We start from the raw sequence: 24,317 nt of genomic DNA, 5'->3' as shown, positions 1-24,317 counted from the left end.
AATGCTCTAACCACTAGGCCACTCCTCCACTGCCCCCCACAGGGATGGCCAAATTTCAAGGGAGTGGAGTGCCATCGCTTCCCCTCCTTAGGAAGTCAATAGAAATCAAACAAAATAAAACATGGAAAAGAAAATAAGATGATACCTTTTTTATTGGACATAACTTAATACATTTCTTGATTAGCTTTCGAAGGTTGCCCTTCTTCATCAGATCGGAAATAAGCAAATGTGCTAGCTGACAGTGTATATAAGTGAAAACATTCAAGCATTACTATGACAGTCTGACAGGGTGGGAGGGTGGGGGTGGTTAGGAGGTATGCATGGGGACATCAAAGCATATCATTGATATTCTAACAGGATGGGTGTGGATAGGTGAGGGGAGAGGTGATCAACAGAGAATTACAGCTTTATGGTTTATAATGGGCTAGGGAACCCAGATCCTTGTTAAGTCCTTTCTGTTGGGTGTTAAAATATTCAATCATTCTGACTTCAAAGGTCTTTCCTTAGGAAGGAAATCGTGTGCAAATGAGCTAACAGCGAGCAGCTCATTTGCATGCATTTCCTTCATGCATGCCCGTTCTTTCCGGATCGGTAAGGAAGGGCTTTTTCCATTCAGTTAGTGGGACCAATGCACTACGAATGCTGGCTCCTCCCACAACCAAATGGCTTGGATTTGGTCGTTTCTGAGATTGGCCTCCTCGCTTTCCATTATCGCCAAAAACCGGGGACGACCATCTCTAAGGTCAACCTAAATTTCATGATTTGGGCGTCCCCGACCGTATTATCGAAACGAAGGATGGGCGTCCGTCTTGTTTCGATAATACGGATTGCCCCGCCCCTTTACGGGGCCGTCCTTAGAGATGGGCGCCCCTGTTCGATTATCCCCTACTATGTTACAATAATCCAAGCTTATAGTCATTAAGTCAGTATCAAGGAATAAGAGATATCAGAATTAAAGTATCGATGGACTGTTGACGAATGATAAAGAAACCTGTTTTACAGACATTTGCTTCCCTAATGTCCATCTCAATAACAGACTAAATAAGTAAATCGTGGTCCTACCTAAGGACCTGGGGATTAGAGAGATATTAGCACAATATATATGCTTGTCCAGTTAGGGTAGGTTTTATTTGTTTTTTATTTTTTGAAAAATTAATGAGAGTTTTGCCTTTAAATTTAAAATTTCCACTTATTTTGGCAGTCCAGTCAGTATTCCTAGTGTGCAATTTGCAGTCTTACTGTCCTCGGGCATTACAATCTTAAAACCAGAATTTATTGGTCGTTCCATCTTTTCATCTGGTACGTTTGGAGGAAATTCGTGGTTGATCTTTTTTTTTTATTGCTGATCCTCGTTTGTGGAATTTGTTACCACTGGTTATGCGCTAGTCGTCATCTGCTCCCCAGTTCAAGAAATTGTTATAAACCTGGCTATTTTCTAGGGCACTTGGTTGATGGAGGTTCTGAGTTTTTAGAGTTTGTGATTTGTAAGATTGTGTATTTGTGTGTTGTTGTTTTTTTTTTGTTTTAAATTTGTAAAGAAGAATTTATTGAAAATTCGAAAACAGCATTACAACAGTTGTTGAAAGAATCAATCTCAAACAAACAGACATTACAGAACAACATCCTTTAGTATAGAAAAATGGCTAATTTAAACAACCTCTCAGTTTTTGTTTTTATATGCTCAAGAGAAACCCAAACCCACTCCCTCCCCCCCCAAATAAAAAAACTCCCAATAAATTAGTATATGAACATCCCTTCCCCCACTTTCAACACGAGCAGTGAGTTATAAAAGACTCCCAAATATTCTCCCACTTTGTGAAAGAATGATGACTAATTGCCCACAACCTCTCCATTTCACAAACATACCACAACTTATTCAACCAGGTAATCAAAGAAGGGACATGAATTGACTTCCAATGAGCTGCTAAAGTGATCCTAGCAGCAGTCCAAGACACTTTGAGATGTAGTGAGACCTGGAGGAACACCAGGGAATAGGAAAAACTCCAGGGACCACTTTATAGGTTTTGAAAGCCATTTCTGGAGTCGACTTTGAACTGCCTTCCAAAACGCTCGGACTTTAAAACAGGTCCACCAGATATGACCCATAGTGCTCCTCTGGCCACACCCCCTCCAGCACAAAGGTGAAACAGCTGGGAACATGTGATGTAAACGAACAGGAGTCAAGTACCACCGATGTAAAACTTTCACAGCATTTTCTTTCAATGGTACCGAAACAAACCTTTAATAGTGCATGTTCCAGTCGTGTCCAAACATCATCACTCAAAGTTATACCCAACTTCTGATGCCAATGTAAGCGGTGTTGTTTTTTTTTTTTTAATGAATATTTTATTGTACCTTGCCTAGATGTTTGGATAGGCAGGTTATAAATGTAATAAATAAATAAAGAGCTGTAATCAGTTGGCATTACCAACCCCCCCCCCCATTCTTTCTACTTAAGTTCATAAATCAGACAGTTCTGTCATCGCCAGGTATTTCCACATCTGCAAACCATACGTTTTTCTTTTCTTCTTAACGTGAATATATATGACAATTAGATACACAGGGCCCGATATTCAAAACTATTTAACTGGCCAGGAACGGCTCCTGGCCAATTAAATAGAGTTTTAGTGCCTAACCGCAGATATTCGGCAGGAGATAACCAGTTATCTCTTGTTGAATATCTACAGCTGGCCTCCAACCGGCTATATCACGCAACATAGCCGGTTAGGTGCGGATATTCAGCACCAAACTGGCTATGTTTAGCGCTTAAAATAGGCCTGCTATTTATGCTGCCTATTTTTAACCGGTTAGTGCTGAATATTGGCTTAACCGGTTGCCGTGGTCAAAAATGAAATCAAATATTCAGTACCTGTCGCCAGAAACGACTTGGCATTGAATTATCCAGGTTTAAGACCAGCGGTGGTTCACATCACAAATTGCAATACAAGAATAAAAAATTGAAATGTATGTATTTATTTATTTTGCGCGTGCTTATAAATTGCTTTAAAGAGTATGTTGTGGTGAATGCGTGGAATGGGGGCTCTTTTATTAACAAGCATTTAGAAATACTATTACTACTACTACTTAACATTTCTAGAGTGCTACTAGGGTTACACAGCGCTGTACAGTTTAAACAAAAAAGGACAGTCCCTGCTCAAAGGAGCTTACAATCTAAAGGACGAAATGTCAAGTTGGCAGTCTAGAATTCTTGAATAGAGGTATTAGTGGTTAGGTGCCAAAGGCGACATTGAAGAGGTGGGCTTTGAGCAAGGATTTGAAGATGGGCAGGGAGGGGGCCTGGCGTATGGGCTCAGGGAGTTTATTCCAAGCATGGGGTGAGGCGAGGCAGAAAGGGCGAAGCCTGGAGTTGGCGGTGGTGGAGAAGGGTACTGAAAGGAGGGAAATAGACTTAGTGCGTTTTAACGTGAGACTTTCCCATGCGCTAAGCCCTTGGGCTTTTTTGTTTTTTTCCCAAAGTTTATTTAAATCATTGTAACAAACTAAAATAAAAGATACAGCAACAGCGATGACTTATCTGTCACCCAAGAGGAGAACATAGGTACAAGGTAAAGCTTCATTAGTCGTAAAGTTCACCCCCCCCCAACAGAATCCCTGTTCCCAAAAAAGGCATAAAACTACAGCAGAAAATATCCACCTGCCCAGTTAAGGTTAGGATGGCAAAGACAAACTCGCCAAGGTGAGTAATAAAGAAGGATTTGGATACGAGATCCATGCGATTGTAAGGATACCAAATTTTATGATTCGGCAGAATGTGGTCAGTCCGGAACACAGTCAGTTTGGACATCAGGTGAATGTAATCCAATTTCCGCAAAAGGAGTTGGAGGCCTGGCAATGCAGGTTGCTTCCAGGCCGCTGCCAGCACTAACTTGCTAGCCACAAAACATGAGTCACCAGTTTATGGATGGTTGATTTTGCCCTAGGGCTTTTTTCCTTTTTGCAAGTCCTGTTCTAATTTTTCCATTAGCATGCGAGACCTGCAAAAATATTAACATAGGAGCACTTTCCGCCTCCCACATTAAGGGGGTCCTTTAAGTTGAGGTCAGCACTACTGCGTGCTTACCACAGGTTAAAAAAGGAATACCACGGGGCACACTCAGGTGCCCTGCAGTAGTTTTGGGATTGGCCCGTACTACCCACGCGCTAAAAAATAGAATCAGTTTTTTTTACATTCTGCACAGCTACATTGCCGCACACTAACTGAATAGCGCATGGTTAGCATGGGAGCTCTTACCGTCTACAAAATAAGGCTCACATGCTAATGGGGAAATTAGCCCATGGCCATTAATAGGAAAAATGGAAAATAAAGCCATTAAAAGTGGCCTCAGCATTCAGAAAAGACCCGCAGTGGGGCTAGCGCAGGCCACTTTTTTAGCACAGCCTTGTAAAATGGCCCCTAAATCTGCATTATGCAGTTAGTGCTTGCTAATGTGAATGTACCATCTGGATAACGCTTCCATGCCCATTCCTGCCCTTGACACGCCCCCCCACCCAGAAAAACATTTTTTAAATGTAAATTGTACGTGAGTAATACACGCTGATAGGCAGATTATGGCAAAACGCTTTAACGTGTTTTGTAGTATGCCTTTTTTCCTCTGTTAAGCGCACGTTAGTGTTTAACATGGTTTAGTGAAAGGGTGCCCAAGTTAGGTAAGGCCTTTTTATCAGATTAGATTTATCTGTGTTAAGCTTCTTGCGCTATCCTCCCTTCAAAAGGACAGCTAGAGGAAAAGGAGCACATGGTTCTTGAAAGTCAGGCCAGTCTTGAAAGTTTGTTACAGATGGCATTAAGTTAGTCCAGTAAAAAAAAAAAAAAAGTCTCACCTACAACTTTGTTTGGTAACCCTTATTTCCACATAATGAAACATAAAATTTAGTTAAATCCCAAACATTCTCACCCCATTGAAAACCCAGCTGTTTAGCTACTCTTACTCATATAGTTGTTTAGATGATGTAAATGAATAATTGTAGCTTTAATAAAAACAAACACAGACTCGACATGAATCGTGTTGCGGCCACAAAGGCCTGCCTCAGGAGTCTAAGAATAAAATCATCATAATAATAAAAACATACAAATCTTATCAAATAATGACACAGAAATAAAAATATAATAATAAAATAAAAGAACATGTACATAGTTTTGGTACAGTGCCCAAACTATATATTCATGAAGATGAGATAAAAGCATATGAGTGCACATATGATCTTATTATAATCCATATTTCCATAATCATATGGGTAGTAGATTCATATACTGCACCATATAGTAAAAAGTTAAAGGTCAAAAAGGGCTACACAATTTATATGTTCTGTTAATAGATTGCTTTAGAAAAACTAAGGGGTCCTTTTACTAAGGTGCGCTGAAAAGTGGCCTACTCTGTTGTAGGCACATGTATTGGACGTGTACAGATCCATTTTTAGGGGTCCTTTTACTAAGCCACGTAAGTGTCTACGTGCGCCCAATGTGCGCCAAAAGGGAGTTACCACCCAACTACCGCGTGGCTCTTGCAGTAATTTCATTTTTGGCATGCGTCCGATACGTTCATCTGAAAAATATTTTTTATTTTCGGGCGCACGTAACGGACGCGCACCAAGTGACATTTGGCACGTGAAGGTCATTACCGCCCTGTTACTGCGTGAGTCTACCACTAGGTCAGTGGCTAGCGGTAAGGTCTCAGACCCAAAATGGACGCGCGGGAATTTTCATTTTGCCGCACGTTCATTTTCGGCAAAAATTTTAAAAAGGCCTTTTGTACAGGCGCGCTAAAAAATGGATCGGCGCATGCCTAAAACCCACGCCTACACTACCGCAAGCCATTTTTCAGTGCACCTTTGTAAAAGGACCCCTCAGTGCACCTGCAAAAAAGGCCTTTTTTTTGGTCGAAAATGGACGTGCGTCTAAATAAAATTTGGTGCGTGTCCATTTTGGGCCTAAGACCTTACCGCCACCCATTGACTTAGCGGTAAGGTCTCCACGTGTTAACCAGGTGGTAGAAAATTTTTTTAAAAATTTTCACCCGCATGTATTGGACGTACATCAAAAATGGAATTGCCGCCCGGGTCATGCGGTAGCCTGGCTGTAGTTCCAAATTGACGTTCATTGGATGTGTGTAGGCACCTACACGCCTTAGTAAAAGGGCCTCTAAAAGTTTTGTTGACAGTGTATCTCTAATCAGTCTTAATGGTAATTTAAAATACCTTAGAAAGGGATGAATTCAAATGCTCTACTTCTCAAACCTCATGTGGTAATCTAATGCACCTAAAACAAAGATGAAATGTAAACTGCTAAGAGTGCATATATTTAAAGAGGAGTCTGTGTCCGATATAAATGACGTTACTGTAAGTGGTGTCATAATCAATCCGGGACTGTTACATTTATGTCCTAACAATGGCTACTCTTGGCAGTTTACATTTCATCTGTGTTTTAGGTGCATTAGATTACCACATGAGGTTTGAAAAGTAGAGCATTTGAATTCATCCCTTTCTAAGGTATTTTAAATTACCATTAAGATTGATTAGAGATACATTGTCAACAAAAGTTTTAGTTTTTCTGAAGCAATCTATATTAACAGAACATATATATTGTGTAGCCTTTTTTGACCTAACATTTTACTATATGGTATAATATAAATCTAGAACACATATGATTATGGAAATATGGATTATAATAAGATCATAATATATGCACTTGTATTCTTTTATCTTATCTTCATGGATATATAGATTGGGCATTGTACCAAGACTTTATTTCTATGTATATATTCTTTTAATTTATTTTATTATTATGTTTTTATTTCTGTGGCATTATTTGATAATATATTTATGTTTGTATTTATTTTTAGACTCCTGAGGCAGGCCTTTGTGGCCGTAACACGATTCATGTCGAGTCTGTGTTTGTTTTTATTAAAGCTGCAATTACTCATTTACATCATCAAGTCTACTTCTCTTTTTTGTGGTCACCTTCACTGTGTTTGTTGCTTTTGTGCCTTGTGAGGGACTGTTCTGTTTTTTTTTTTTTTTTGCTGATCATATAATTGGTTACCATTTCTTCCATTTCACTTCACTCTTTCCTTAAGTAGTTTAAAGAATTAGACCTTAGCTTCGTCCAGTCATTCCTTGTTAGAGTTTGGTTTATCTAAAAATGAGCTTAGTTCCAGCTATTTTGTATAAAGGTGTTGTATCACCTGACTTGTCTGTTAACCTTTAAATATCTTTATTTTTTTTAATCAGATGTAAAAACTAGTGTGGATTCTGAGAATTCGTATGAGGAGCTGGAACCTGCAGGTAACACCATGTTTTTCCCTCATATGTCAGACATTACATTAGTCTTGTATTCTGCAACATCTTGTACAGTCTGTATGGATCACAAAGCAACAAAAAAACCCAGCACATTTAGCTGGGAATATAAATTAGTTTGCATAACACGTTACTGCAAGTTAACCCTTTTGGGGGGAAAGGGAAGGGTGGGACTGCTTGCTGTTGATGACTCTTGGTTATATGTTTTGAGGTAATTTGTTGTATTTGATCACTGTAAATGTATCTGATCTGATTATTTGGGAACTAGTAAAACTTTATGAAGAGAAACTGCAAGTTAAGCCACAGTTTGCTTGTTAAATTCCACCTCGTCCACAGAGAACAAACAGAACATCAGTACTTTAGAAAAGGGTTATCAGTAGGGATGCATTTGATTAAAAATCGTAATCGCGATTAAAGGCGGAGCAAAGCCAGAAGTCCATTGTGGGGCACAGGGGTGGACTGGGAGGGGCCCACATTTCCTCCCCTCCCCCCATATTAGATATCATACCTTTGCTGGTGGGGATGCCGAAGCCCCACCAGTTGAAGAAATCCACACTTGGGTCCCCCTCCCCCCTCTGTACCTTTTCAAATCCAAGAAAGTCTTCGACTGTGCAGCACACCAGAGGCAGCCCTACTCAAAGACTGCCTATGGGCCTTTCCGTCTGACTCATCTCGCCCTTCTGAAAACAGGAAGTTGCGGCAGAAGGGGGTGGGACGTATCAGAAACCAATTCAAAATCTGACGAAAGATTATCCTATACTGCTAGTGGATTTGCAGGAGCTAGGGAATTCCTAAAGGCCAGCAACGTAGTGTCCGTCTTAGAGCTAAAATGCAAGGCAAAGTCATCAGCAGAAAAATTACTCTTGCTGGAATTCTGCGGCACTGGATGATATGTGTGGGTGTGGGGGGTGGAAAAAACTATGTATGGTGTTTAGATGCAGGGGGGTGGAAAGAAATACGGATGATGTGTGGGTGCAGGGGGGGGATGTAAAAAAGATGGATGCTAGGAAATATATGGATATTATCTGTGTACAGGGATGGGGTTGTAATATCGTTCACATTATGACAAAATTACAGAATTAGCAAATTTTATGTGTAGAATTAGCACATTTTGTGTGCAGAATTTTTATTTATTTATTTTTTTTGTGTGCAGAAGTTTTATTTTTTTTGGCGCACAATTCCGGGAGAAGTAAAAAAAATATTGGCCCTTGGGGGAGGACTTATTTTACCTTGGGCTCACATATCGTACCATTTCAAACAGTTCTTTAGGTCAGTTGAGGGCCCTAATCATCCTTTCTTGATAATATTTCTTGCTATCTCATACATGCATGTTGGTATTCAGATTGTTTGTTTTATCTTATGAGTCAAAATTAATGAAACCTGACTTCCACGAGGATCTTTGGATTTCCGGAGTTTATATGCCTAAGGTTTTTCAAGGCTGCATTTATCCAGGATGTTGAATTCAAATGAGCTGCAGTATGGTATCTTTTAAAGGGGCATCTGTGCAAGATGTATTTTCATAGTGTCCCACGGATCAATCCAGAGACTTGTGGGTTATGTCCCTCTACAAGCAGGTGGAGATAGAAAGAACTTCAGAGGTTTGCTATATGTGGTCATGTGCAGCCATCTCAACCTCAGTATTCTCTCTGTCTAGCAGGTGGCAGGTCATGACTGTGCAGCACTGAATTGATCTGGCTCCTGGAGTCTCCCTTGGGCCCAGTTGAACCTGGATAAGGGTTGAGGTTCCCTGTGTGGAAATTTGGTGTACACCTGGTGGTGCCAGGTCCCTCCCTTCCTCCTCCCTTCCTCCCCCCAACCCCCCTCCATCTCCTCTGGGCTGGGTGCCCTGGTGTGCATTAGAGCCAGCAGCTTCTCTCCTGCCTCTTAAAAAAAAAAGAAAAGAAAAAGGTGGCATAAGGTAAGCTTATTTATTTAAATTTATTTACATAAATCACATGGAGGATCGCCGGGCAGGAGGTGAGGTCGGGGGGAGGGGGACAGTATTTGTCCTTTCTAAAGTGGCTCGGTTCTTTTGCATGTTGGCTCCCTCAGAAGCCACGAAACGCTGCTCCTGGTGTGGGAGCCAGAGAGCAACGTCGGGGGAATGTGACAGCTGGCGTTGGTGGAGCACGATGGATAAGCAGCATGCCCCGAGCTCCCCTCAGTCGGGCGGTGGAGCAATAGCGCCAGGTAATGTTTTTGCGGGAGTCTCGGGTCCTACTGTGGCGTGCAAGCCGGCGGGTGCCATTTTTTCAGTCCCTCTGCATTTGGCCCCGCACGTGGCGCCGGGACAGCCAACCACGGACCTGTCTTTAGCATGGACAGATTTCAGCTGGGGGGAAGACGCTGTTTTATTTTTCTCAGGAGTATTTTCTTTTCATTCTATGCATCCGCTGTCTCTTGCCTGGTTGTGGAGGCTGAGACCCATGGGGGTGTCTGGGTTTCTTCCTTGAAGTCCTCCCTATTGTCAGTGTGGTGCGCTGCTTATTTCTGCAATTGTTTCAGTCTCTTCAGGGGAAGAACTGTTTAAGGCAGGGAGAGGCAGCCGCTTAAAAAAAATTAAAGAAGAAGTAGAGAGGCAAAGTTAATATATTGCCCAGTTTATTTGCAGAAGTGCAAGCGAGCAAAGCAGACTCCCTTTCCTCTTTTCATTGCGGCTGGCCTCGTTTTTTAATTTTTTTTTTTTTTAAATCCTTTATTCAAATTTTATAAAATCTCACAAAACAATGAGACATTGCAATCCACATTAAATTTACAGGTAAAAAGAAAATTATTAAAGAAAAAGAATATAGATCTTTCGTCCACAATTAAAGAAAATCTGGATCCAAGACTTTAGAAATACAATATAAAGAAAAAAAAAAAAAGAAAAAAAAGCACAATTGCTACCTCTGTAAGTCTAACTCCAGCCTGCTATTCAGGGAGGGCATACAATATTCACTTCGACTCTTGCATCTAGAAAATCTTTAAGCTGCTTTGGGTCCATAAACTGATACTGTTTAGACTCTAGCAATACATTACAAATACAAGGAAAACGTAAAACAAAACTTGCTCCTACAGCCTCGACTCTGGGGCGGAGCGCCAAAAAGGCCCTCCGTCTCATCTGCGTTGGCTTAGAGAGATCAGGAAAAATTCTAATTTTTGAACCCATAAACAGTCTTTCTAAATGTCTTAAAACAGCATTCCGGTCTGGCTCCAACACGAAGGTGACCAACATAGTAGTCCTATGGGTAATAACTTCCAACGAGTTTTCCATGAAGGAAGTAAGATTCATTGCTTCTCCCATTGATTACAAAGGGGATTCTCTACCCTTCCCCTTAGGATTCCAGATGTATTGGGCACGCGTAATAGGAGGCAGTGAGTCTTTATCCATCCCTAGAATCTCAGTCATATATTTTCTCACCATCTCCAAAGGAGGAATTAGAGGAGACTTGGGGAATTTAAGAAACCTTAAGTTAAGTCTTCTAGCCTGGTTCTCCAGGTATTCAAAACGTTTATGAAGAAAATTGTTATCCTTAACCAGGGCTGCTTCTAAAGTCCCCATTTCTAGAATTTTAGATTCCACTTTTTCCATTTTAGAGGACTGCTGCGCAGTCACCTGTGCCTGCATCAGAACGGCTTCTGAAAGAACTTTAATATCATCAGTGTTTTCTTTAATCATAGTTTGCATAGAGGAGTGCATGCTGTAAACCATGTCCCATAGTGACTCCAGCGTCACAACGGCTGGTTTAATTATACCACTTGTTGGTAAAGGGGGGTGTGGCAGGGCCTCAGGACATGAAAGTTTGGACACTATGTCCTGGGGTAATACCTTTAAGGCCAATGAAGCCAAGGTCTCTTGGTCCTGGGTCCCGCTCGTATTCGCTGTAGTCTGCCCCTCTTGCAGCGCTGGTTTCACCCCTCCGGTGTCCTTTTCTGCACAGGCTGCTGCAAACAACTCACTTCCCAGTTGTCGTGGTGCCGTGCATTCCACGAGGCTCAGGGAAACCCCGTCTCCGCTCTCCATTGACGCCTGCACGCCGATAGCGGCAGAAGGAGTTGAAGCACTCAAAGGTCCTGTTTGCATCTTCGAAAACTGCAGCGTTGTTTGTTTCATCGACGAAGAGGTTCCAGGAGTTGAGGGGACCTCCTTCACCTTTCCCCTCTGCTTTCCCATCGTGAGCGACGGGTCGAAGGCCGCGAAAGAAGCAAAAAACCCCGCACCTTCCTTTCAGAGCAAATTCAGGTGCGTGTGGTCAAAGCGCCATCTTGGATCCTCTCCTTTAATTTTTAGTGTCTCTGGCATCTTTGTTCCCGCTTAAAAAAAAAAAAAAAAGGCAGCACCATTGTTTTTTTCTTCTTAGCGTGATGGCAGAGAAACTCCGCCGCTGTGCAGTGTGTCAGCTGCAGGGTCTTGGAGCGAGCAGATGTTGTAAATATTGCACCACATTAGAAGTTTCCCCGGAGGCAGGTCTTGCTTTTTTGGCCTCGTCGGCAGTGATCTTGGGTAATAAGGATTCGGGCTTTGTGAAGGATAAACCCCCAACTCCACTCTTCACGGGAAATGCCGCCATCTTGCCTTCTCTGTCTATGTCGGCAGAACAGCCTGCTTCTCTGCCACTACTTTCTGCGAAGCAGGCTCCATTGAGTCTTAACTGTTCTTACCAACAGAGTTGGAAGGGGGTTTTCCTCCTGAATTTGTCCTTCAGATGTACAAAGCCTTTTTTTTTTCACCCTCCTTCAGCTTCTTTGAGAAGTCCTTGGAGGGTCAGCTGGTTTCTGCTAAGCGACCTAGGGAGTCCTGGAATCTGGAGAAAGACCTGGGTTCTGAACCGGACCAGGAGATGCCTTCTCTGGAGGAGTCAGATTTTTTAAATGAAGGACAGGCTGCTGAAGACTCTGGTCAGGTATACTTGGGTGCTGAGCCTTTCCTCCCTGGGGAGGATCCGTCGGTAGTTAGAATTTTCCACAAAGAGGATTTACAGGAACTAATTTTTTTGGTGACTACTACTTTATTATTTATTTATTTATTTATTTATTTATTGCACTTGTATCCCACATTTTCCCACCTATTTGCAGGCTCAATGTGGCTTACAAAGACCTTTTATGGCATCGCCATACCAGGGTAATGAATACAGTTGGTGTTACAAAGAAGTCAAGGAAGGGAAGAGGATCTGGTCAGACAATTAAAGAAAGATATATACTGAATAAAGGTAGGTAAGTGCTGTGTTATAGTTAGTTATGGGTTCTCGTGGTAGGCCTTGTTAAAGAGAGAAGTTTTCAGAGATTTGCCAAAGTTTGTTAATTCATTGATCGTTTTCAGGTGAGTTGGAAGTGCATTCCATAACTGCTTACTCATGTAGGAAAAGCTGGTCGCGTGTGTTAGTTTGTATTTTAATCCTTTACAACTGGGGAAGTGTAAGTTAAGAAAGGTGCGAGAAGATCTTTTAGCATTTCTGGGTGGTAGGTCCACGAGGTCAAGCATGTAGGTCGGGGGCGTCTCTGTAGATGATTTTATGAACAATCGTGCAGATCTTGAACGCGATGCGTTCTTTAAGTGGGAGCCAGTGTAGTTTCTTTCTTAGGAGTTTTGTACTTTCATATTTTGTTTTTCCAAATATGAGTCTGGCTGCGGTGTTTTGGGCAGTTTGAAGTTTCTTGATGGTTTGTTCTTTACAGCCAGCGTAGAGTGCATTGCAATAGTCCAGGTGACTTAATACCATTGACTGTACCAGGTTCTGAAAAATGGCCCTTGGGAAGAAAGGTTTTACTCTTTTGAGTTTCCACATGAAGTGGAACATTTTCTTAGTTGTATTCTTCACGTGATTTTCAAGTGTGAGATTTCGATCGATGGTAACTCCCAGAATTTTCAGATTGTTTGAGACGGGGAGGGAAAAGTTTTGGGTGTTTATGGTGGTGAATTTGTTTGTGTTGTGAGGTGAGTAAGGCATTGTGTTTTTTCTGCGTTGAGTTTTAGCTGGAATGCATCCGCCCAAGAGTGCATGATTTGGAAGCTTTGGTTAATTTCATTGGTGATTTCCTTTAGGTCATGTTTGAACGGGATGTAGATCGTGACATCGTCTGCATATATGTATGGGTTGAGATTTTGATTGTCTAATAGCTTGGCTAGGGGTGTCATCATTAGGTTAAAGAGGGTTGGTGAGAGGGGGGATCCTTGGGGAACTCCGCATTCTGGTATCCAAGGGGCTGATATCGCTGCGTTGGTTGTTACTTGGTATGATCTTGTTGTCAGGAATCCTCTAAACCATTTAAGCACGTTACCTCCAACTCCAAAATATTCCAGGATGTGTAATAATATTCCATGGTTAACCATGTCGAAGGCACTGGACATGTTAAATTGTAGGAGAAGTATGTTGTTGCCAGTTGCAATTGCTTGTTTAAATTTATTCATTAAAGTTACTAGTACTGTTTCTGTGCTGTAGTTCGATCGAAATCCTGATTGAGATTCATTTTGAGGAGGAGGAGCTCCTGGCCGTAGAGGGACGTAAGGTGGATCTCCTAGTGAAGGACATTCGAAGGCCAGGTAAGACCAAGATATGCACCAAGATAGGGATACCATTCAGTGGGATGTGCAGAATTCTTCTTTTAGGCTCGCTAAGTATATGGTTTGTCTCTATTTGGTTCCTGATTCGGCTAAATCCCTTTTTAGGTTTATGGTAGTGGACGCGGTAGTCTCGGTGGTTACTAAAAGGAATACTGTTCTTGTGGATAGGGGCACTGCGGTTAAGGATGTTCAGGATTGCCATATGGAGGCTTTGTTAAAGAGTTGTTTTGATGTCTCTGCTTTGGCAGTCCAGGCAGCTATTTGAGGTTCCTTGGTAGCTAGATCTTGCTTCTGCTGGTCTGAGAGGGTCCTGGATAGAACTTTGGATGATCTGACCTTGATAGGCGCCAAAGTGGCAAAGATTGAGAAGGGATCGGCCTTTTTGGCATATGCTTTATATGATTTACTGAGAACCTCATCTAAATCTATAGCTTTAGGTCTAGCTGCAAGACGATCTGTTTGGCTAAGAGGTTGGTTAGCGGATGCGGCTTCTAATTCTAAGCTCAGTAGGTTTCCTTTTCGGGGATCCCTGTTATTTGGTGAAGAGTTGGACAAGTTGGTTTGCAGTCTGGGTGATACTAAGGTGCCGCAGCTTCCTGGGGACCAGCCTAGGACATCAGGGTGCGGTCTGTTTTCGAGCTGCAATCGGGGATGCAATTTTCATCGGTATAGACCAGGTAGTATGGCTCTGGTTCAGTGGTCACGTTTCTGTCAGAGAAATCAGTTCTTTCATGGAGCTCGAAGGGGAGACAGAGATGGGGGATCTTCTTTCCAGTCTACTGCTCGTCCTAAACAATGAAGGTTTCCGGGGAAAGCCTCCGATTCCTGTGATTGCTCACTTAACACAGTTTTATTGGAGATCGGCCCAGATTACCTCTGATCATTGGGTGCTAGAGGTTATTCGATGTCACGTTCTCAAAGCTGGAAACTGGTTTGTGAGCCCTTGGGCCACTGCCGAGGAGCGGCAGAGGCAGGCAAAATCACCCCCACACCAGAGACAAGGCAGAGCTTAAAGAACAGTTAGGGTTCACCTGCACCTGGCTACTTTTCACCAAGGGTTGAGCCCTTGGCTTCAGGTGGCTGGCAGGACTTGTAGGACAGGGCAGGAACAGGATCCCAGTTAGGCAGCACAGGGACTGAGGGTCAAAGGGGAAAGGAACATCCAGGGACAGCAGGACAAGGAATGGTACAATAAAGGACAGGATGGAAAGCTGAAAACAGCCACTAAAACAGGGAGCAAAATACTGACTAACAAGACACAAAACTAAAAGCTGCAGAGCAGCCAGTAAAATACAAACAGACAAGGACTAAACACAGAACTCCAACTCAGAGACAAGACAAGCAAACAAACAAACAAACAACAATCTAATCTAACTATCCACAGACTAGCAAGAACAGACAAGAATCAAGGCAGGAAACCAAACTAGAACTGGACTCGGCAGAAGTGCACCAGCACCCCAACATACCAGGGCCTTAGACGATGCAAAGGCAAGCAGAAATGTTCCAAGATGGCTAATAAGCCCAGAAGCAGTTGAGACTCAGCTGCTGCAATCACCAGGCAGCTATGGGTGCTGTGCAGGCTCAAACAACACAAGCAAACCTGGCAGCCTGGAAGATCCGGACCGGACTGAGCTAAAATCTGGAACGGGTGATGGTCCATAGCAGCCACCCGTTCTGGCCACCAGAGGGCAAGGAAAGCACAGACGTAACATTTGAGAAGGGTACGCCTTAGAATTTGCACAGCATCTTCTAGATGCCTTCCTGGAATCTCCCTGTTGTTCTTGCCTCAAAGTGGGTGTGGTCAGGGATACTCTAAACAGGCTGCTTGACCTTCAGGCTATTTGTCATGTTCACTTTTCAGAGCTCAGATAGGGCTGGTATTCCATTTACTTCGTTGTTCCGAAGAAAGAGGGTTCTTTTTGACCGATTCTGGATCTCAAAGCTGTCAGTCGGGCTTTCAGAATATCCAGTTTTTGTATGGAGACTCTTCACTTAGTCATAGTGGCAGATCAGTCCGGAGAGTTTTTGATTGCGCTAGATTTAATGGAGGCCTATCTTCACATTCCGATTCGGCCCATGCATCAATGTTTCTCCGAGGACAAGCAGGCTGCTTGTTCTCACATGTGGTTGATGTCCGCGTCGGCCCAGGAACCAGCATTTTGCAAGCAAAATATAAAAAAAAGTTTTGCCAGAGTCTCGTGCATGCGCGGACTGATTTCCTTCCCGTCGTGTGAGTGCGTTTCCTCGGTTGTTTTTTCTCCGCATTGAGTTGCAGTGTTTTCTTTCTCTGCTCCTCTCTGGCCCAGGAAAGAGTCTTTGTTTTTTCGATTTTTCTTCTTTCTTTTGTTATTGGTAAAAAAAAAAAAGGGAGAGAGAGAGTACCTTTACTATCTTTAGCTTTTTCTCCTTTTTAAAGTTTCCTTTCTTTTTTGATGTGGCCGGCTTTTCCCCCTTATTTTTGTGCCTTTTTCTTTTAACAGGCACAATCACATCTTTTGATTTCGCCGAAGCCGTTTTTCCTTCCATGTCATTGAAGACTCCCAGTGGCTTCAAATGTTGTACTTGGTGCAATTGGACAATCTCAGGTACCGATACCCATGCCTGGTGTATCCAGTGCCTTTGACCCAATCATAGCCCAGCCGCTTGTAGTCTGTGTCTTCGTATGAAGAAACGGGCCCAAGTGTCTCGAGAAGCCCAACGAGAAAAGCTTTTTGGGGCTCGACATCGATATTGGTACCGAGGTCGGCGGCGTCGACTTCGAGGGAAGCATCGACGTCGGGAACGGAGGTAATGGGTGCTGAAAGACCAACTTGCACTGGGAGCAGTGAGGCATCGAGTGGGTCTCCGCCTCGAGGCCTCCTGCTATGCAGGCTCTGAGGAGGCGTGAGGATTCCATGTCCTCATCGGTACTGAGGGGTCTCGATGACAGGCATCGAGCGAAGGCGAAGAAACCATCATCGTTCTCCTTCGATACACGGTGCCGGTAGCTCCGGGGCGTCGAGGGAATCAGCACCTGAGAAGTGTCGGCGCCGAGAGGATCGCTCCCCCTCTATACAGGAGGTGCCGATGCGTTGGTCTTCTGGCAGCCTGGTACCTGCTCCCGAGCCTCGACAGATTCTGCCACCGGCTCCTTTACTGACCTTGCAGCCTTGTCCGACGGTGACTCTCAACGAGTGCATCAGGGCCCTGCTTCCAGAGCTTCTGGAAGGATTGCTGCGCCAGTATCGTGTGCTTCAGCGGCATCTGGCCCTTTGCCTATGGTGAGGTTATCGGCGTCAGCTGCCACCCAGGTCGACTCCCCTTCGACGTTGGTGGAGGAAGCTTCACTGCAGTCCAGACGGGCGTCAACTTCTCGGCACCGCCATCAAGGACATAGTTTCTCGGCGTTGAAGCAGTCTCAGTTTCGGACTGCTCTGAGGGATGTCTTGTCCGATACTGAAGATGAGCGTTCGTGGGAGGAAGAGGAAGATCCCAGGTACTTTTCTTCTGACGAGTCCTATGGGATTCCCTCTGAACCTTCCCCTCCACCACAAAGGAGACTTTCTCCACCGGAGAGTCTATCCTTTACCTCCTTTGTCAGGGAAATGGATGCAGCTATTCTCTTCCCTATGTAGGTTGAGGATGAGCCCAGGGCTGAGATGCTTGAGGTCCTGGATTATCCTTCTCCGCCTAGAGAGGCTGCAACGGCTCCTTTGCATAACGTACTGAAGGAAGTCCTTATGCGAAACTGGTCGTTCCCTCTGTCTAATCCTGTAATCCCAAAAAAAGCTGAATCCCAATATCGGATCCACGGTGAACCTAGATTGTTGAAGTCTCAGTTACCTCACAATTCCATGGTGGTGGGCTTCACCCTCAAAAGAGCCAAGAGCACTAAGGACTATGCCTCGGCGCCCACAGGCAGAGAATCTAGAACCTTGGACTCTTTTGGGACTAAGATGTATCAGGCCGCTATGCTCGCTGCCAAGATCCAGACATACCAGCTCTTCATGAGCGTCCACTTGCGGAACTCGGTGAGGCAACTGTCCAGCTTGGTTGATGCACTCCCTCCGGAGCAGGCCAAGCCTTTTCGCCAGGTGGTCAGGCAGCAGAAGGCGCGTCGAAAATTCCTGGCCAGGGGTACGTTCGACACTTGGTGTAGCATCCAGGATCGCTGCCCATGATATAGTGATGTGCAGACTGTCATGGCTGCATGTCTCTGACCTGGATCTTTCGGTCCAGCAGCGGATGGCGGATGTTCCTTGCCGGGGGGATAACCTTTTTGGTGAGAAAGTAGAGGATCTAGTCGACCAGATCAAGAAGCACAATGATGCTATGGATTCTCTCTCCCGCCGGGCGTCTTCTTCTACTACCTCTTCATCTAGGAGGTTTTTTTTTGGTATGAGGAGTGCTCCCTATTCCTATGCTAAGTAATAGTAGTAGTCAGCAACTTATGAAACCTACTACTTATAATTTCTATAGCGCTACTAGACGTACGCTGCGCTGTACACTGGACATAAAGAGACAGTCCCTGCTCAACAGAGCTTACAATCTAACCAGGACAGACAAACAGGACAAATATGAAGGAGAAATGAGTTGAGGGAGATAGGTTATGGGGATGAATGAAGAGGACAGAGAACTTGGTGAAGCGCCTTATGTTTAGGGCTTCTGGATTTCATGTATTTTCGTTTAGCAGTCTATGGAGTCCAAGGGGAATTGCAGGTAACACCAGTTTTTTCAGTTGCTGATGTTTGTAGCAACAATTATGAACACCACTGTCTTGTTGCAAGAAGGTCATCACTGTCTGAAGCTCAGAGCTCTGCTTGGACTCAGTGAATGTTTTATGGAATTAAAAATTGCTGAAAGCCATTAGCCCCAACTATGGTGCTCCGTTACTGTACTTCTCTAGAGAAAATCTGCACCAAAATCATACATATTTTGCTTCTTTGAGTGAGAATCTTTCTGTCTATAAGTTTAAGTTAATTACTGCTCTGACTTTGGTCTTATATTAATAAATGTAGAATGCAGGATTTTGCAGAATTTATGTTAAATTCCTCTGCACATGGCAGTGTTTCTCACGCTGCAATAAACATTAATTGTATTGCATTTGGCTCTGTCCCTTGGAGATTCATTCCTGCTTGTGAGGTGTCATGTAGCCTTCGGTTTTTGCAGAGCAAAGGCCAGTGAAGAGTAAATTATCAGTAGTTATAGGGAATAGAGTAGATTTTTAGTCTTCTTTTTGTTGTTAATCTATTTGTTATACACTTGATTTTTTTTGTAGGAAAGGAAATGACTCTACACCAGGAGTTCTCAATCCAGTCCTCGGGACACACCTAGCCTGTCAGGTTTTCAGGATACCCATAATGAATATGCATGTTTGGCTGGTTGTGTCCTGAGGACAGTGACGATCCTAGGTTGGCTGCCACCCGGGGCGGATCGCCGATGCGCACCCCCCACCCCCCGGGTGCAGCATGACCCCTCCCCCCTGTGCAGTGACCCCCCCCCCGCCCCCCGGGTGCATTCTTAGCTGCTGGGAGCAGCCGTGCGACTCTCGGCTCCGCTGGCTCCCTGCTCCCTCTGCCCCGGAACAGGAAGTAACCTTCTCTCCTTTCCCCTTCCTTCTCCTTAGCCCTCAACCTTCAACATTTCCTTCCTGCTGTTGACCCATCTCCATTCCTCCTATGCACATCCCGCCTTCGTCGCCCTACCTCCCCTACCCTTCTTCGTATTCTCTTACTCCTTCTCCTGCTATCCGCAGGGGACATCAATCCCAATCCAGGTCCCCCACACCAATCCTTATCCTATCTATACAGACCACTCTGGAATGTCTCCAACCTCATTTCCATTCCCCTCCTCTCCCCCTCTTCCCTCCCCTTCTCGTGCGTCCTATGGAATGCCCGATCTGTCTGCAACAAACTCTCCTTTACCCATGACCTCTTCATCTCCCGTTCTCTCCAACTCCTCGCCCTAAGTGAAACCTGGCTCCCACCTGACGACTGTGCCTCAGTCGCTGCCTTATGCCATGGAGGCTACCTCTTTTCCCACACTCCTTGCCCAGTTGGCTGCGGAGGCGGTGTCGGGTTTCTACTTTCACCCTCTTGCAGATTTCAGCCCCTTCTCTTACCTCAGTTTCACTCCTTCTCATCATTTGAAGTCCATTCCATCCGCTTATTCAACCCGCTGCCACTCCGAATTGCAGTCATTTACTGACCCCCCCCCCCCCCCCCCCCCCCCGATAAGTCCCTTTCTTCTTTCCTCACTGACTTCGATGCCTGGCTCTCCGTTTTTCTGGAACCTTCATCTCCGTCCCTCATTCTTGGTGACTTCAACATCCACATTGATAATTCCTCTGATTCTTCTGCTTCCCAATTCCTTGCCTTAGTGTCCTCATTCAGTCTTCAGTTGTGTTCCTCTGCACCCACTCACCAAAATGGTCACTGTCTCGACCTTATCCTGTCCTCTAACTGCATTCCCTCCAGCTTCTGTTCCTCAGATGTCCCCCTTTCTGACCATCACCTGTTAACCTTCACACTTAAGCACCCTCCTCTCCGATCCCACCCAATCTCAATCCCCAGATCTAGAAATCTTCAGGCTATTGACTCCCTTACTCTATCCTCTTATGTCTCTAACCTTTTCTCTACCGCAGTGGTGTACCTAGGGTAGTTGACACCCGGGGCCGGTCATTTTTTAACACCCCCACTCCAAAATCTAGTACTAGGCATGCCAAGAATAAAAAACACTCAGGACCTATAGAGCAATTCTAGCATACCATAAGCAGTCATTTCTACAAGTCACACAAGGAAAAGGAAAGCATCTTAAACACTACAGTGAGCACTAGAACATCAATTCACCTATTGTAAAACGAAACCAGGCAGAATAACACAGATCGTCCATCTTGCACAGTCAATGCCAACTGAAAGCCATGTCTTTTTCACAAACACAGATACATCCTAATCCACTATAGAATAAGCAATAATAAACTTTCTATTTAGACAAAAATTAAACTGAACCCCCAAGATGCCAGACTCTGCATACAATGCAACACCACAGAAACAGAAAATGTTCCCTAGTACTGTGCAAAACATAAAGATAGCAGATGCAAATTTGAAAAAACTAACACGTACCAATCACCACTTTACAAATTAAGAAATAGAAATAAAACAAATATAGAAAATAAAATAATACAATTTTATTGGACTAATACATTTAGCTTTCAGAGGCCAAAACATCCTTCCTCAGGTCAATACAGTATAGTGCTGTTACAGTATTCTATCCTGACCTGAGGAAGGGGGTTTTGTTCTCCGAAAGTTAGCCAAAATGTATTAAAATTAGTCCAATAAAAAGATTACCTTGTTTACATGTTCTGTTATAAACATTTATTAACACAGCTACAATACTACTTTATCCTAAAGCAAAAAAAAAAATATATATATATATTTTATTTACAGTTTGTTGTCTCTGGTTTCTGCTTTCCTCATCTTCTTTTCACTGTCTTCCTTCCATCCAGCATCTGTCTTTGTTCTCTCTCTGCCATCCAGTGTCTGCCCTCTCTGCTGTCCCCTCCATCTACATCTGCCCTCTATCTCTGCCCCTTCCATCCACCATCTGCCCCTGTCTGCCCTCTCTCTCTCCCCCTTCCATTCACTGTCTGCTCTTTCTATCCCTTCCATCCACTGTTTGCCCTTTCTCTCTGCCCCTTCAATCCACCATTTGCCCTCCCTCTCCCATCCATCCAGGGTCTGCCCTCCCTCTCACTCCCAGTTCCATCCAGGATCTGTCCCCTCTCTCTGCCCCTTTTTTTCAGCCCCCAGTTTGAGCCCCACTATCCCACCAGTCCCCAGTTTCAGCCCCAGTCCTTTTCTCCCACCAGTCCCGAGCTTCAGCCCCCAACCACTTCTCTCTGTCCCCTTTTTAGCCCCCAGTTTCAACCCCAGCCCTTTTCTCTCACCAGTCCCGAGTTTCAGCCCCTGCCCCCTTTCAGCCCCCAGTCCCAGTACTAGCCCCATTATCCCACCTACTCTCCTTTCAGCCCCCAGTTTCAGCCCCCTTCATCCACATGCCTTGCCCCCCTTTTCAGCCCGACCCATTCTCCCACCTGACCCAGGCATGCCCCATTTTCCGTCATGACCTCTTCTCAGACCCCAGTTCCAGCCCCCTTCTCCCATTTGAGAGCCCCCTCCTCCCATCTGAGAACCCCTCCCCTCCCCATCTGAGAACCCCCACAACACCCCACCCCACCCTAGTCCCCGTCTCCCATCTGAGAACCCCCAGAACACCCCTCTCCTCTCCCATCTGAGAACCCCCCTCCCCACCCCAGTCCCCTTCTCCCATCTGAAAACCCCCTCCCCATGTGAGAACCCCTACAACACCCCTCTCCCATCTGAGAACCCCCCTCCCCTCCCCACCCCAACTCTCCTGCTCCCACCCTACCTTTAAAAAAAATTTTTTTTGAAGCGTTGTTGCAGGCAGCGCCTCGCATCTGCCCTGCTTGTTAAAGAAGTAAATCTCTTCGCTTCGTTGTCGTCAGGCCTCACTGTGTCCCGCCCTCATGGAAATAGGAAGGTACCTCAGAGGAGGGCGGGACACAGTGAGGCCCGACGACGACGAAGCGAAGAGATTTACTTCTTTTACAAGCAGGGCAGATGCGAGGTGCTGCCTGCAACGACGCTTCAAAAATTTTTTTAAAGGTAGGGTGGGAGTAGCGGGAGCGAAGCGGATCACCCCCCCACTCACTGACACCCGGAGTGGACCGCCCCCACCGCCCCCCCCTTGGTACGCCACTGCTTTACCGCCACTCTAAGTCTGTCAATGAAGCTGTTTCTTCTTATGATACTATTCTCTCCTCTGCATTGGACACTCTTGCCTCTCCCATGCCCCATCCTACTAGGTGTGCCAAACCCCAGCCTTGGCTGACCTCTAAAATCCGCTACTTTCGTTCCTGTGCTCGCTCTGCTGAACGCTCTTGGCTTAAATCCCGCACCCTTGCCGACTTCATTCATTTTAAATTCATGCTTAACTCCTTCCAGTCTGCCCTTTCACTTGCCAAACAGGATTACTTCACCCAATTGACAAATTCCCTTGGCTCCAACCCTCGACTCCTGTTCGCCACACTAAACTCTCTTCTCAAAGTACCTCCGCCCCCAATTCCCCCATCTCTTTCTCCTCAGACCCTAACTGAGCACTTCCACGATAAAATCCGTAAGATTAACCTTGAATTTTCATCCAAACCCTCCCCACCTCTCTCTCCCTTAGTCCTCACCCCCTACTCTCTTTCCTCTCCTTTTCCCTCCTTCTCTGAAGTGTCTATTGAGGAAACTACCCTTCTTCTTTCCTCCTCTAATTGTACTACCTGTTCCTCTGATCCCATCCCCACTTATCTACTTAACACTATTTCTCCTACTATCATCCCAGTCATCTGTCACATCCTTAATCTTTCACTCTCCACTGCAACTGTTCCTATGGCCTTCAAACATGCTGTGGTCACTCCACTCCTTTCCTCTCCAAATTACTGGAACGTGTCGTTCACCGCCATTGTCTTGACTTTCTTTCTTCGCAACCTATTCTTGACCCACTCCAATCTGGTTTTCGCCCCCTTCACTCTACTGAAACTGCACTTACCAAAGTCTCTAATGACCTACTACTGGCTAAATCCAGAGGTCTCTATTCTATCCTTCTTGACCTATCTGCTGCTTTCGACACTGTTGACCACACTATACTTCTGGATACGCTGTCCTCGCTTGGATTTTAGGGCCCTGTTCTTTCCTGGTTCTCCTCTTACCTCTCGCTTCGTTCTTTCAGTGTTCACTCTGGTGGATCCTCTTCAACTTCCATCCCGCTTTCTGTTGGTGTGCCTCAGGGTTCTGTCCTTGGACCCCTCCTCTTCTTCATCTATACCTCTTCCCTTGGTACCCTGATTTCATCCCATGGCTTCCAGTACCATCTTTACGCTGATGACTCTCAGATCTACATCTCCACCCCTGAAATCTCAACCTCGATCCAGGACAAAATCTCAGCCTGCTTGTCTGACATTGCCGCTTGGATGTCTCAACGCCATCTAAAGCTCAACATGACCAAAACGGAACTTCTCATTTTTCCCCCTAAACCCACCTCCCCTCTTCCCCCTTTCTTTATCTCTGTTAATGGCTCTCACATCCTCCCTGTCTCCTTGGCTCGTAACCTTGGAGTCATCTTTGATTCCTCTCTCTCCTTCTCTGCCCATATTCAACAGATCGCCAAAACCTGTCGCTTCTTTATCTACAATATTAGCAAACTTCGCTCCTTCCTTTCTGAATACGCTGCCAGAACCCTTATCCACACCCTTGTCGCCTCTCGCTTGGACTATTGCAATTTACTTCTCACTGGTCTTCCGCTCAGCCATCTCTCTCTTCTCCAATCCGTCCAAAATTCTGCGGCACGACTTATTTTCCGCCAGAATTGTTATACCCACACTAGCCCGCTCCTCAAGTCACTTCACTGGCTCCCTGTC

The 24,317-nt window shown here is 44.8% G+C and overlaps 1 protein-coding gene across 2 annotated transcripts in view; it reads left to right on the top strand.

The window, feature by feature from the left end:
• Positions 1–24,317, top strand: part of IKZF3 (IKAROS family zinc finger 3) — a 206,836-nt gene that overhangs the window by 20,793 nt on the left and 161,726 nt on the right. For both annotated transcript variants that reach the window (XM_030221341.1, XM_030221340.1), the window contains exon 2: positions 7,249–7,302. In XM_030221341.1, the coding sequence (XP_030077201.1) occupies positions 7,249–7,302 (54 nt within the window). The remainder of the gene's footprint in view (positions 1–7,248; positions 7,303–24,317) is intronic.

Source organism: Microcaecilia unicolor, chromosome 12 (assembly GCF_901765095.1).
Source record: "Microcaecilia unicolor chromosome 12, aMicUni1.1, whole genome shotgun sequence".
In the NCBI taxonomy this organism is placed as follows: Eukaryota; Metazoa; Chordata; class Amphibia; order Gymnophiona; family Siphonopidae; genus Microcaecilia; species Microcaecilia unicolor.
Note: the sequence above shows the minus strand (reverse complement) of the source record. Positions and strands in the feature narration are given on the sequence as shown.